The 16652-nt window shown below is 33.5% G+C and overlaps 1 protein-coding gene across 1 annotated transcript in view; it reads right to left on the reverse strand.

Annotated features, from left to right (window-relative positions):
* LOC139494241 (proprotein convertase subtilisin/kexin type 5-like) overlaps positions 1 to 16329 on the reverse strand; it is a 36333-nt gene extending 20004 nt beyond the window's left edge. Inside the window, exons 1-6 of the mRNA XM_071282410.1 lie at positions 16242 to 16329; positions 14088 to 14190; positions 10508 to 10639; positions 7576 to 7740; positions 6768 to 6938; positions 3379 to 5497 (exon numbers count right to left, since the gene is read on the reverse strand). Of these exons, the coding sequence (XP_071138511.1) occupies positions 3379 to 5497; positions 6768 to 6938; positions 7576 to 7740; positions 10508 to 10639; positions 14088 to 14190; positions 16242 to 16295 (2744 nt within the window). The 5' untranslated portion in view covers positions 16296 to 16329. The remainder of the gene's footprint in view (positions 1 to 3378; positions 5498 to 6767; positions 6939 to 7575; positions 7741 to 10507; positions 10640 to 14087; positions 14191 to 16241) is intronic.
* Between the last annotated feature and the right edge of the window lie 323 nt (positions 16330 to 16652).

Below are 16652 nucleotides of genomic sequence, written 5' to 3' on the forward strand. Positions count from 1 at the left end.
TTGCATAACGTTTAGTGATTTCATAAACATACAGCACAACTTAAAATCAACACAATATTAGGTAAATCGACGGGACAGCAGAGCAGGTAAACGGTTATAATGATTCACGCACAAATGTGATTCAAGCGTAACACGGTTTAAGATCTGTAATAACACATGAAATCTTTAATAATGACCTCTTGACATCAATTTTCTCTTTGAAGTTAGTTCGAAAAGAGAACGAAGAGTGTTGTACTATATATTCTCCGGCTTCTAGATACACGCGAAAACGAACATATATATTCGGTTTTAGATATATACCGAATTGGTGAACTTATAAACCTTAGTTTTGATATTTTTATTATATCTATCTGACTTTATTAGTGTATTTGTAAATAGTTATCAAAGCTATCAGGCTTATAATTTGATACGCCAGACGTGTGTTCGTCTACATAAGACTCATCAGTGACGCTCAGATCAAAAGAGTTAAAAAGCCAAAGAAGTAGAAAGTTGAAGAGCATTGAGGACCGAAAATTTCCAAAAAATGGAATAAGAAAATCCTAAGTATTTTGAAAATTTCAAATTTTTGCAAACAGTTAATTTATTAAAATTACCATGTAACTGATATTCGTGTCAACACCAAAGTGCATGTTTTACGTAACACGACACAATTATAATATTATTATATTTTTTTTTAGTTATCGTCAACATTCTTTTTTTTAAAAGATGCCAACGATTTCAAGATAAAAATTTAGATGTATTACTTTGCTGTTTTATCATTTTTCGTCAATATCAACACAAGGACGTCGAAAAGGGAAAACAGTAATTGATGCTAATTTAAGATAGCAAAAAGTAAATTACCTTAGTTGTATTTGTCAAAACTTTTACATGTTTTAGAAAAATGTGGTCCTCAATGCTTTTCAAATTCGTACTTTATTCAGCATTTTTAACTTTTATTGGTTCGAGCGTCACTTATTAGTCTGTAGTTCACAAAACACACGTCTGGCGCATAAGTTTTGAATCCTGGTATATGTGATGAGTTTATATATTCGACCTAGTTACTTTGGATTGCCATGAGTCTAGCACATGTATTTCAGTTTCATAACTAGTCTTAACTATCGTCATCAACCATATACCTTTTATTGTAATGAATGGTTTATCATTGGACTTTGACTTTATGATATGGAGATAAGCTATACGGAACCGTGAGTCGAATAAAGAAAGAAAAAAACAATATTTTGACCAAAGCCATAAGGGAAAAAATTGAAAATCCACAAAATATAAGACATAAATCTAGGATAAAGCAACACAAATCTACCGACACTAAGACGGAATCCATGTGTTCATATGAATATAAATAGTTATAGTTCCGTAAGTGGCACATGATGTGTGGCTCAAGGCAAGTAAACAAACTGTTGACAAGTCACATTCGTTATTGTTACAAGCATTATTGTTACATTCGTGGAAGAAAGACATATTGTAGTTGTTAATTTATTTGTTCTGTTCTATCAATTTTCACAAATACAATTCATGATGGCAACAGTTTACATTGTATGTTGTTCTAGAAAAAGGGGATATCATGTAAAAAATGTAAATAAACTCATCATAGATACGACAATTTAATTTTGTATTTGCGCCAGACGCGCGTTTCGTCTAACTAAAAACTGATCCATGACATTCTCCATTATAAATAAATTCGCCTCGTTTGAACAGTTTCTGATACCCATGTTCGTTTCCTGTTTTTTTTTCTTTTTCGTGATATAGTCGATAGTGTTATATGGTTTTTAAACACAGCCATTTTTTTTAAATCAAAACATCTTAACCCATTGCATAATTATATCTATTTAATCCTTTTAAGTACACCCAAATGACCCTCATATTTTGGTAAGGTACGTGTTGTTCTCTTTTTAGTGTTCAATGCCTATTTATAAACTGTTTTTATTTTTTGGTATTGTTTTCGTATTTTTGTCACGGCGTTGTCGGTTTTGGTTTGAATAACCCTTTGGTATCTTATAATTTCTTTTAGAAACTATGTAACCAATAACTAGTAAAACTAATATGAAGCTCTGATAAAAATCGTGTATCGTTGGGAGTTGAATTGTAACTGAACATTTCTGCAACTATACAAAGTTTTATGTTCAACTGAGTTTTGTCAAAGAACGTCTCGTCCTTTTTCTTGAAAAAAATCATCGGAAGAAACCAAGGACTTGTTGTTACAAATTCTGTATCAACTACACAAATAATACACGATGGTGTTGACTATATAAAAAAAGAAGATGTGGTATGATTGCCAATGACACAACTCTCCACAAGAGACCAAAATGACACAGAAATTAACAACTATAGGTCACCGTTCGGCCTTCAAAAATGAACAAAGCACATACCGCATAGTCAGCTACAAAAAAACCGACATAACAATTTAAAACAGTTCAAACGAGAAAACTAACGGCCTTATTAAAGTACATAAATGAACGAAAAACAAATATGTAACACATAAACAACGACAACCACTGAATTACAGGCTCCAGACTTGGGTCAGGCACATACATTCAGAATGTGGTGGGGTTAAATATGTTGATGTTGATTTTCTAGGTGCTGACGTTGTTCATCTTATTGTATTCTTGTCTATGTTTTTTGATAATGTGCATTGCCTTTATCATGTTTATGCCTTTCTATTTATCTTTGTTGACATATTTGATTGTTTTATATTGATTATGATTAAAATACAAAGTTTACTGATGTTAACTAAGTTTTGGCATTTTATCCTGGTATATCTGTTAGTTTTGTTTACACATCTATGTCAATAGAATAGAAATTTATGCGACTGTCGTACAAGTGAGAGGTTTAACAAGATATAAAACCAGGTTTATTCCAATATTTTCTACATAAGAAAATACTTGTACCGAGTACGGACTATGATAGTCAATATCCATTCGTTTCTTGTGTTTGATCTTTTGATTTTGCCATTTGCCTGGAGACTTTCCATTTAGAATTTTACTCAGAGTTCGGTATGTTTGTTATTTTACTTTTTGATAGCAGTTTGTTAACTTGAAAATTTTGTGAATATATAGTCATTCCAATATTTTATTAATATGATTATTTGTACATGTATCTAATTTATTTGTTCAGAATTGCAATAAAATTATAATTTAAACATAACAAAAACACAACAAAATACCTAAAGTTCAATAAACAGATTTATTGCAAGAAGAAGTTTTGCCTTACTTTTAATATAGACAACCTAATATAACTCAAAGATAACAATAAATTTAAACGATATGTGACGTTCAACAAAAGAGATACATTGCAGTTTACAATAACAAGTTATATTTTACTTTCAATATCGACCCAAAACCTAATATGTAGTACGATAATATTGACAATGTTTGCGATCATTACTAATGATTACAGTAGCATGTTTTGCATCCATGAGAGTCATTTTTATAACCATGTGGACAACGAGATGTACAATATGTCTTTTTACAATTGTAAGTGACACAATCACATGTTGAACATCCATATGAATCTTTCTTATAACCATTACTACAAGTATTGGTGCAATATACTTTTTTACATACGTATGGTTTACATTTACATGTTTGGCATTTGTTACTGTCCATCTCATATCCACGGAGACACGGTATTGGACAATCTGGTTTTTTACAAATATATGGTTTACATTTACATGTTTGGCACCCATGATTGTCCAACCAATACCCATAGTTACATAGTTTCTCACAAGATGGTTTTGTACAAACCCATGGTTTGCATTTACAGGTCTGACACCCATTGCTGTCAAGCTCATATCCATGAGGACAGGGTTTAGGACAATATGGTTTTTTAGGACAAATATAATCTTTACATTTACATGTTTGACAACCGTTACTGTCGATTACATACCCATGAGGACATGGTTTTGGGCAGTATGGCTTTTTAGGACAAACGTACTTCTTGCAAATACATGTCTCACATCCGTGACTATCCGTCTCATACCCATGAGGACATGGTTTAGGACAGTATGGCTTTTTCGGACAGACATAATCTTTACATTTACATGTTTGACAACCGTTGCTGTCTATTACATACCCATATGGGCATGGTTTAGGACAATATGGCTTTTTCGGACAAACATACTTTTTGCAGGTACATGTCTCACATCCGTGACTATCCGTCTCATATCCATGAGGACAGGGTTTAGGACAGTATGGTTTTTTAGGACAGACATACTTTTTACATTTACATGTTTCGCATCCGTGACTATCCGTCTCATACCCATATGGGCATGGTTTAGGACAGTACGGTTTTTTAGGACAAACATACTTTTTACATTTACATGTTTCGCATCCGTGACTATCCGTCTCATACCCATATGGGCATGGTTTAGGACAGTATGGTTTTTTAGGACAAACATACTTTTTACATTTACATGTTTCGCATCCGTGACTATCCGTCTCATACCCATATGGGCATGGTTTAGGACAGTATGGTTTTTTAGGACAAACATACTTTTTACATTTACATGTTTCGCATCCGTGATTATCCGTCTCATACCCATATGGGCATGGTTTAGGACAGTACGGTTTTTTTGGACAAACATACTTTTTACATTTACATGTTTCGCATCCGTGACTATCCGTCTCATACCCATATGGGCATAGTTTAGGACAGTATGGTTTTTTAGGACAGACATAATCTTTACATTCACAGGTTTGACAACCGTTACTGTCGATTACATACCCATGAGGACATGGTTTAGGACAATATGGCTTTTTAGGACAGACATAATCTTTACATTCACAGGTCTGACAACCGTTACTATCGATTACATACCCATGAGGACATGGTTTAGGACAATATGACTTTTTAGGACAAACATAATCTTTACATTTACATGTTTGACAACCATTACTGTCGATCACATATCCATGAGGACAAGGTGTTGGACAGTAGGTTTTCGTCGGACATTCATATACCTTACAGGTACATGTTTGACATCCATGACTGTCCTTCTCATACCCATGTGGACATAGTTTAGTACAATGTACTGGGTTACAAACCCATGGTTTACATTTACAAGTAGGACATCCGTGACTGTCCTTCTCATACCCATGTGGACATGGTATAGGACATTTTATTTGAGGACAAACCCATGGTTTACATTTGCATGTAGGACATCCGTTACTGTCCTTCTCGAGTCCATGCGGACATGGTATAGGACAATAAATTTGTGGACAAACCCAAGGTTTGCATTTACAAGTCTGACATCCATGACTGTCCTTCACATACCCATGTTTGCAATGGCGACGACAGTACGGTTTCTTACATTTCCATGTGTTACAGTCGCACGTATCGCACCCATTTGAATCTTTCTTGTATCCATTCAGGCATTTAGTTTTACAGTATACTTTCTTACAGTCATATGTTATTGGTTTGCATTTACAAAGCTTACATCCATGAGAATCAGTGTCATATCCATTTGAACATTGTAAGTGGCATTTGAATGATGGACAAGGTTTATCTGAAACGATATAATACAAGTTGTATAAATATCAAGATCTACATTTTTTATATGTTAAGGGACGCGTTGACATGGCTCGTAGGAATCACTTAAAAGTTTATGTCAAAGATGTTCATATATATCTCTTAGCTTCTAAGATATATAATTATAGAGTTACAAGAAATAAATATTTTTTAAGTTTAACTTTTGAAATTCCTTTCAAATAATAACCAATACCTTATACTTCAGCATTTAAAAATATTAAGGTAATGTAATTTTTCGTCCAACAAACAAAATAGAATTTTTAGTCAGTGGCTTTGGTAATGGGTCCCAAACAGGATTCAAGGTTGATAATGCATATTTTCTTAGTATCACTTCTGGTCATGTTGCAAAAATTCGTTTTAGTTTGAAGTAAATATCAAAACTTTAAAATTCGAAGATAAAACTATCAAAAAATAAGTGTAATCTAAAATTGCGAAAAATTAAATGCCGATATAATATTACTAAACTCCGTAGAAATATTTGTGTTTTTTTTTAAATGTTATTTTCTAACAAAACAAAAGGACCGCGTCCCCTGTATGTATTTAATTATGAATTGTAAACTTTCAATTAAATCTCACATTAGTCTATTGTTAAATAAAGGCAACAGTAGTATACCGCTGTTCAAACTCATAAATCCATGGACAAAAAACAAAATCGGGGTAACAAACTAAAACTGACGGAAACGCATAAATATAAGAGGAGAACAACGACACAACACTACAATGTAACTAACACAACAGAAACGGACCAAGCATCAGACAAAATCCCACGAGAATAAAATTATTTTCAATAAGGAAAAGTTCATTACCCCGTATATAATTCATATAAAATAATATCGATTTAATTGAATCCATTTTTTTAACGAGAACAAAAACGAGAGATGTGAGATCGGGTTTTTTAACTTGTAAGAATAATCTATTGTTGAACATTTGGGATTTTTAGGGTTCCTAACTACCTTAGTATCGAATAACATTAACGGTCTATTTTTGTCTGCATCTGATAAGCGTTTGGACTACAGATAGTTCTTCAGTGATGCTCATGGCCGAAACATTTGAAAATCAAAATGTATTTACAAAAATGAAGTGTTCATTAACCAAATATTAAAAACTTCACAAAGAGTCAGAAATTAAAAGCAGGAAAATATATTCTTTAACTTAAAAAGACTGACAAAATTTTTAACAGCAATTTTTTTATATAGAAATTTCCGTGTTTTCATGTCCGTACCGAAGTACGAACGATGATTACTTACAGTGTGTTCTGCAATATCTTTTGCAGTCATGTTTACTTGGAAAGTTGTTGCTGTTACCACCACAGCCTGAATACCAGAAACGGACACACTGTTTTTTCGTTTTATCGTAGCCCCAACGTCTAATATGTTTATGACAAGTACCTTTTGTTATTGGTGCGTAACAGTCATACACTGCAATACAAAATTTCAAAATAAACAATAAAATTATTATGCAAATGATACACGTGACAATATTATTGATCTTTATATATCTCAGTCATCGTATGCATGTAAATCTGAAAGTAATTTACAATCAAAAATATTTCTTATTAGAGAGAAAAACAATGAAATACACCAATAAAGATAAGAAGCAATATTTGAAATGTATTTTTTTTTAGAATAATCACTTTTGTCAATTTTCAGGATTGTATTACACTTCCTTCTGAGAACACCTATGTGGGATTTGTTCTGTTCAGATTGTCTTTTCTTTTTTTTTTTAAGTTGTGTATTATGTACTGTTGTTGGCCGTTCAAAATGGATAAATACTTGTTATGAAAGGGTTTTGTGTCTGGAATTTTGTTACACCCCGCCACATTCGGTATATGTCAGTACCAATTAAGGAGCCTATATAATTCAGTTGTTGTGTATCATACTATTTCTTTTGGGTTTTTTAACAGCAATGTGTTCATTGTTTAAGTTCTTATGTGACCTATAGTTGCTAACTGCAACGTCTTTTGTTTTGTCTCTTGTGGGATGTTATCTCATTGGCAATAAACCCAACTCGTGTTCGTCTATATATTATGCGCAACCAATCAGTTTGCTTGCTTACCTTTACTGCAAGCTTTGTTGCAGCTGTGTTTTGTAAGGAAATTATTGGCGTTTCCTTTACAACCTCCATATGTAAATTTACGACACTTCATCCTTCTATGGTCGTAATAAAATCTCGGAATAGAACCTTTGCATGGTCCAGGGTCTTTACGAAGTTTACATACATCTGAAGCAAACAAATGTTCAATATTCTTATTAACACCATGGTTTTTATCGGACATCCTTTAATAACATTCAGAATGGAACAAAGTGAAAAACCGACCAAACAGGATGTAACAGCATAACGCAACTGATGGTTTCAACACAACGTAAGTAATGTTCCCAATTAATTGTTTATTCTAAAGTGTGGAGATATCTGATAGACATTTTCCGCAACTGACATTTTATTCTTTTTTTCTAAATTTCTAAGATTTTTTTAGGACAGTATCCTCTATTTTTGAAAATTATAAACATTTTACATCTAACGTGTGCTCGTCCAAGTATGCATGTAATTTTTTGTGAATGAACGGTTATAAAGTTGTATTACAATTTTGATATGCATAATTCAGTATTATTAAGGGGGAGAACCACACAAAAATAGATGTAACAATACACAATAACTTAACAGTACAACATAAGCTATTTAATTGTGCTGTCCAAAGTCAGGAATAAAGGCAGCAGTAGCTAGTATACCGATGTTCAAAAGTCATAAATTGATTGAGAGAAAACAGATCCGGGTTACAAACTAAAACAGGAAACACATCAACTATAAGAGGAAAACAACGAAATAACAGAACAGAGAAGTGCAACAAAAAACAAACATTAATGCAACATTCATAGAAACGATTTTTTAGATAACAAATGTCATTATTCGGAGCCTATATTTCACTTGTTGTCATTGGTTCATGTCTATCATATTAAGTTATAGTCGACTATACGGTATAAGCTTCCCTCATTGTTGAAGGTCAGACGATTGCCTACAATTAGCGACATTTACTCAATTTGCACTTTGTAAGGCAGTTATCTCATTAGCAAGCATACCACAACCCCTTATTATTATATTATAAGGTGGAAAATCCAATAGGTTACATTAAAACAGTTCTAGAGAAATTCGTAACCTCAAAATTCGTCATAAAGATCGATTTGTCTTTTAATTGAATAAATAAGTTTAAAAGCTGAAATTACCTATACATAAAATACAAATATGGTAACATATTGCTACTCATATATAATATATTCATTTATAAGAGGTAAAATATGATAAGAAGTTACTTTTTTGCATACATATTTATAATTACGACAAATGACAATTTTTTTTTTGGTTTGACGTCAAAGGACTTTGATCAAACTTGTTTTGCCATAAGTTGCAGAGTCTTGACTATATTTTTTCTGTAAACTTTGTGAGTCATGATGGACAAGTTTATACACTTAGAAAAAATAGACTCTGTAATTTATTTCTTTACAGCTCTATTATTTCATAATGCAGGCAAGACAAAAGTAAGTTTATTTAGCTTGCTTGTTTTGTTTGCATCGATGTTTGCTCGAGCATTTTAATAAGATTGACATCTGCAAACAATATAAGTTGGCGGAGTTCAACCTGTGTTTGGGTAAATTTGATTATTTGACAATGCTCAATCAAATTTAAATATATTTTTTTGTGTTTTCGTATGTCAATCTTAATTACAAGGCTGGAGCAAACATTGATGCAAACTAAGCAAGCAGGCCAAGCAAACCTGTGTCTTACAAGCATTATGAAAGGAATACAAATTTTTTAGTGCTTTGTAAAGAATATTACAATACAAGATTTGGATGTGAAATACCTGAACGTATAAGATATCTGCATGTTGAATTACATTTACGAATAATGTCCTTGATCAAATCAATTAATTAATTAATTAATTTAGTAAATGCTTTTACTAGTTTGTGATATTGAAAACCCTGGTAATATAGTTTTTCAGTAATACACACTTTTTTTTCTCGTTAACATCTAATACATTGTTACATACAAAATGTACATGAGCGAATCTTACAAGTTGAGATATATAAACACCAAAAGATTGTGACAAGGGAACGTCACCATCTAAAAATGGATATTTAACGATAGGAAATAATTAATCATCTCTTTTATCATGATTTTCCCGTTAATGATATAGATATCAAGATCGAGGAAAGGGCAGTGTTCATTATTAGTATTAGCTTTATTTAAAGTTAGTGCAACAGTGTCTTTTTATACATACTAAATTCGCCATAATAAGAGCCAATATATCATCCAAATATCAAAAGTGTTGTTGAATTTTTGTATCAGATGTTGTTTCGATGGGTCTTTACTGATTTAAGTCATGAATTTTAATTCATAACAATACAGAAACAGGTCCGCAATACGTGGTGCACATTTAGTTCCCATACGAACTCCGATTACTTGACGATATACGGAATCTCCAAAGCAAACAAAGTTTCTCTCTCTCAGTTTTTTTATTCAGTTTCATTTTACTATTCAACGCAAATTGTTATAAGAAAATGGAGTATGAGTGCTTATGAGACAACTCTCCATCCAAGTCATAATTTATTAAACATAATTAAAGTATTATAGGTCAAAGTACTGCGCTCAACACGGAACATTGGCTCGCATTGAACAAGAAGCTATATAAAGACACCTTAATTGACTAGTGTAAAACTATGCAAATAGGAAAACCAACTATCTAATTATATTATATATAAAAAACGAGAAACAAGATACACATATGAACCCCATCAACAAACGACAACCACTGAACGACTGAGGTTGATGCAAACAAGTGCAGCTGGTTTTAATGTTTTCACAGGCGTAATACTTGACCTCAACCTGAATAGAAAGACATATTAAAAAATATCAATTGCAATGGCTGAACTCAATCAAAACGGCATATTAACATAACAATACACATACACTTATTTTTACTGAGATTGATACGTACCGTGTGGTGGTGGTGGTATACCCACGTGTGGTGGTGGCGGTGGCGGCGGTGGCGGTAGTGATGGTGGTCCTCCGACATTTATACACCTCTTGCCACATTCTCTTGGCGTAGCAAATGGACAGCATACTTGACCTAAAAAAGACGTTAACCTTAAATTAGAAATTTGTAGTTGACATAAAACGTTATTAAATAATTCTTGATGATTTGCATATCTAATTATAGCCAGATGAATAATTCTAGAATAATTTTTGTTGGTTTACACTTCGATATACCATGTTTTTAAAACTATTTTCGTAGTCTCTTGATATTTTTTTCCGCGATATTATTTAATAGAAGCCGTGGCCAGTAGGTGCTTTGACCCCGGGAACATAAATATTGATATTAAATACATTGTTCCCTGTTTGAACAGATCCAGCTTGTGACCGTCAGACCCCTCGCCGAGGTTCGGGCGTACACGTAAAAATGTCCTAGCTATGCCTCTGTTGGGTAGAAGAAAGGTGAAGAGAATTACAATAATAAATTATTTTGGTTGTGTACTATATATTGGTATTTAACACGTTTTTTTGTAAAAGCGTCTGAATGTTAAATTGGGGTCTGGAGCTGTGACTTTTGATTGTCAGTGTCTGCTAGTAGTCCTTTTTTTATTGTGTGTACAATTGTCATTTTGCCATATCTTCTCCTGTTACCTTTTCTGACAGTGAACTTCTCTTAGACTTTACTGTGCGTGTGTTTTTGATTTTTAAGTATTGGATAGAGATATAGGGGAAGGTTGAAAATTATCAAAACATTTTTATCCCTTTAAAATAAGTCGGGAACATCTTTGTCTTTGTTAGTCTTGTATGTGTTTTTTTTCAAATTTTAGTTTATATGTTTCGGAGTTTCAATTAGTTTGAAGATCCATTAGTGGCCTTGGGCTGTTTTATGCTCTTCGGTTGGATAGACACATTCCACATATGCATTCTCAATTTTATTTATGTGTAAACTTGACCACTAAAACACAAACTTTACACACAATTCCTTCCATTTCTTTATTAACCTTGTGAGTAAATCGATGATCCAAGTAGACATGTTACGAAAAGGTATATTCTCGACGCTGAGGTTGACAAATTAGACTTTATATTTGGGGACGGTGTCAAAACATTGATTATAGATTTAAACAGTCAGGTAAAATTTAAATTCTACACGTCTTAGTTACTTCAAATCACATTTATCTAGAGTCTCATTATACATTTAACATCCTATATGAAAATTTCTTTTGTGTTATTATTGCTGGCAGGGGCAGATCCAGCCATTTAAAAAAATGGGGATTCAAACCATACATGTATGTCCCCATTCAAATGCATTGATCGTCCAAAAAAGGGGGTTCCAACCCCCGGACCCCTCCCCTTTGATCCGTCACTGTCCAGCCTATCGTGCCATGAAAGGTGTACGCGTGGAGGAATGGGGTTGGGGGTTGGGGGGGGGGGGGGGCTAGAAAAGGGAGGGCTGAGAGTTATACAAGTTCATTCGATTCCAGATTGATAACATAAACATAGTAAGCTGGTTAGATATTAGTCAGTTTTATTTGTTGTATTACAGTTCCTGTCAAAGTTCAACCTGTCGCTCCACTAATCCCGCACAAAGCTCTACAGTCTGATTGATTCGTCAGTCTGGTGTCTCTATAAGCTTCCAATGACTCTGAAAGTTTTTAAGTGCCTTGTAGCGTGTTCGACATATCCCCGATACTCGGGTATACGCAAATTATTTTTTTTAAATATTTTCTTCTTTCTGCTCTTGGATTAGCTTAAAGTTGATGGCGCCTGCAGCGGATAAAGAGGGGCGATCGACATGGATAATGTTTTCCCCGCTAAGATGAAAAAATTCTGGGGGAAATCGAATTCCAAACCTGGTCCAATTAAGGGCAATAGATTGTACTGTTGGACATCATTTTGGTGTCCTATATATGAAACCACTTCGAATAAATTTCTGTTGTCCACAATCACCTATGTATGAATGTAATGTCCTCAAAATGTGGAGTTAAGGGGTAAATGCAAAGTCATTATGCAATGCTTTTGAAACTCTGCAGGGATGTTCAACCGGTTAGAAGTGAGTCATATTTTACACAAACCTCTTATTATTCTGAACATGCATGAAATATTTGTCACTGGACGTTAAGCAACCAACAATCAATCAATCACAAACCCCTTATAAAGGAAATACAAATTGAGCTGAGACTGTTTAAATTAAGACAAAGTTGGAAGGAAATAAAGGAAGAAAATACTTGCCTTCGCCGCTATATGACCGGGAGTAAATATTTAGGTGTTTTAAAACATACCCGTTAGATAAAAATTTAGGTGGCAAACAACTGGCTTAAAATACATACACTCCTTTGTTTGTTTTTCAGAACTATATAAAAATAACATATATATTCACGATTAGGTATACAACGGATTATAATACTGTTATTATTTGTAAGGTCTATTAAGGACTAGCCGAAGAATTCACACACTCCGTCCCCCCACCCACCCCCCACATCTACTGTTGCATTTACATGACCGTGCCCCTCCCCCACCATTTTTTTTTTTGCAGTAGTTTCTTAAAAAATATTATGGAATTTATCAATATCAATTTCCTATATTTCGCATGGTACACATGTCATTGAATATTCGTTCCATACGAAAAGGATTAATGTCAAGTTCACAATCAAACAATAACATCCCGGCAAACAGTTTTTAATCCTAAATTGAAACTTTTTCTAACGGTCATGCTAATTCATCGTTGAGTTTAATTAAAAAATGAAAACTCTCAAAGTATACCATTTTTTTTCGGCTCTTTACTTTTGAATCACCCGTTTTTTGTAAGCTCGCCAAAATGTAAACACACTTTGCATAAGCTACTTACGATTGCTGTTTTAATGTAATAAGATATTCTGATAATTGATTCGAAACTCGATTAGTTAGTTCAATGACCGGGCTACAAAATCAATATAATGGTCGAGTAAACCTTTTTTACAAATAATGACTAATTCATATATTACTTTTATAATTTTTATGAATAATGAGACTTGTAGATCACCTTCAACCAACCTATTCAATTGTTGCTAAGACAATTAAAACGGGTACATTAAAAAAAAAAAAGAATCTAAAACGGAATGCTTGTTGTTGAAGACCGAACGGTTGTCTGTAGTACCTTTAATCCACTGAATTGGTAATCATACCACATGTAAATATTTTATCTTGAAGAAATATGAGAAAACGAATAAATAAATTCAAAGTAGTTTTTATTACGTAAATGTGAATTTGAGTAAAAAAAGAGACATAGAATACCAGACGGACATTCAAAACGATAAGTCAAAATAAACCCGACAAACAACATAACACAAAACAACATAGAAAAACAAAGACTGAACAAAACGAACAACGCAAAAGAATATGGACAACACTTGAATATATTGAAAAAAAACTGAATTTCATATTTCTTAAAAATCATAAAAGCAATATACGAATAAATCAATATTGGAAAATTTTAATACAATTTATATAAGACTAATTAAAGGAAAACGGAGGTAGAATATATGATAATATATTTCCAGTCCACTCACCTTTTGGACAAGAATTCAGATGGCCACATTTATTGACAAATAACTTTGGACATTTGAGAGGTGGTGCTCCAGGACATTGCGGGACTTTATAGGGTGATGTTGCCTGAAAGAAAGAAAAAGGCTTTAATTCATATTTTGATCTCTAGTGTGTCTTTCTATATTGTGATGTTAAACTATTTGTTTCGGATATGGTCGAAGGTTGGCACCTATTAAAACGTTTGAACCCGGTGCAATTATCTGTCTTAAGTCAGGAACCTGATGTTCAGTAGTTGTCGTCTGTTGATGCGGTTCATAAGTGTTTCTCGTTTCTCGTTTTTATATAGATTAGACCGTTGATTTTCCCGATTTAATGGTTTTACACTGGTCATTTGATAGATGGGTCCTTTACAGATTACTGTTCGGTGTGAACTTAGGCCCTGTGTTAAGGACCGTAATTTGACCTATTATGGTTTACTTTTACAAATTGTGACTTGGATTGAGAGTTGTCTCGTTGGCACTCATACCATATCTTTTTATATCTATTTATGTTTAAACACATGTGCATGCATACATCTCAAAACATATTGTCCATGAAAATCTTTATCAAATCGCAAAACAACATTTCATATGCCCTTCCATTGAAGGTACCCCGTGCTTTACATTTAATCAATATTACTCTGAAAGATAGAACAAACTCTCTACCAAGCATATCTTCTTTTCATGATGTGTAAATACGCTACCCGTCAAGTAGATTAATTATTTGTTCCGTTTAGGGTAGTTTTACACCTTCTGTATGTTAAAGAACCTTGCCGCAACTGTTTTAGAGTTGTATATATTGCCTGCTGCATATCGTGTGCGCTGTCTACATATTTACTTTTTATTTAGGAAGTAGGAGAAAGATTTTCAGTCAAAAAAAGTTTAGGATACAATACAAAATTGATCTTGTGACACAACGGGTACTACATATGGAGCAGGGTCTGCTGATTATTCCAGAGCACCTGTTTTGTGTACTCTTGTTTGTCTGTTTGGCTTTTTCTCGATTAGCCATGGCGTTGTCAGTTTATTTTCGATAAATGAGTTTGAGTGTCCCTCTGGTATCTTTCGTCCCTTTTTTTATGACAAATTTCAATGGAGCTTTATCTAATCTTAAAACATAGAAATACTGAGGCTCCCGCAGGGTCAAAAACGACCTGCAACCTCTGGGCTTTTAAGAGGCGACTTCCGACCTAAGGGCCTTCTAAAAACGACCTGCGACCTGTAAATTTGGAAAAAACGACCTCCGACCGACTTCCGTCCTCTGTGTTGGGAAAAACGACCTGTGACCTGTACATTTCCCTTAAAAACGACCTCTCGACGAATTTAAAAGCGACCTTGCGACCTGAGGGGGTACCCTGTTGGAGCCTCAATACTTGCACTTCGTTTCTTTACACTTTTACAGTATATACTCAACGTATTGTAAGAAATCACATATAGGTGTGGTGTGAATGTTAATGGGACAATGCACAACAGAACAAATAGCATAGAACCTAATAACTATTGAACATAGTACGGCGTTCATCAATGAGCAAAACTTATTCCGTATATTTTAAAATTTAGATTGGAAATAGGGATGTGTCAAAACGTAAAATCTTAAAAATACTGAACTCAGAGGAAAATTAAATACGGAACGTCCCTAATCAAATGGCAAAACCAAGGTCAACAAATTGATAACAGCTGTCATATTCCTGACTTGGGACAGGCAACAACCCGCGACCAGCGACCAAAGAGGAGAAAATAGCTGAAGGTCACCAATGGTTCTTCAACACAGCAAGGAAATTTCAAGACCGCAAAAAAGGCCCCGGTTTGATGAATGTAATTAATATGCTTACCTCTATAAATTTCCAAACCCCAAATATGAAAATTGTAAATGAATATTTAGCCATATCTACTAGAGACCAAATAGCAAAGAATTTAACAATGAAAGGTCGAAATACAGCCTTCAACAATGAATCAAGCGCATACCACACAGGCAGCTCCGCGTAGTAAGCTATTGAAGGTCATGAACTAATAAATGCAATGATTTTGCGTACCTCAATAAATTTCCAAACAAGTGACGGTCAATGTACGGCCTTCAACAATGAAGAAAATTAAAGTTATCAAAGTCCCCGGATTCACAAATGTAATGTATTTTCTTACCTCTATAAACTTCCAAACCCCAAATATGAAAAATATAAATGAATATCTAGACATATCTGGTCAGGTCTAGTGTCTAATATCCTCTGAATTAATGAGGGAGAAAATATAATATATATATTATATCAATTCTAATAAAATATTTCAATTTACGATAAGGTTAATCCTATTTACGGCTATTGTAACAGATATTTACATAATTATGGTATACTTATTCATTAAATCGCCATACTTAAAAGTATTTATTTCTTATATGATTTTGTACAAAGAATATTTCCTCTAGAAACACTAGAATAATATTTCCCTTATTATTAGCCGATTTATCCTCTAAATGACTTCCTCGCTTATAGATAATGTTTTTAAAGGATGTTCGCTTTTTTTATTTTTGACATTGTATCAGATATTCGGAATCCT

Source organism: Mytilus edulis, chromosome 11, assembly GCF_963676685.1.
Source record: "Mytilus edulis chromosome 11, xbMytEdul2.2, whole genome shotgun sequence".
Classification (NCBI taxonomy): domain Eukaryota; kingdom Metazoa; phylum Mollusca; class Bivalvia; order Mytilida; family Mytilidae; genus Mytilus; species Mytilus edulis.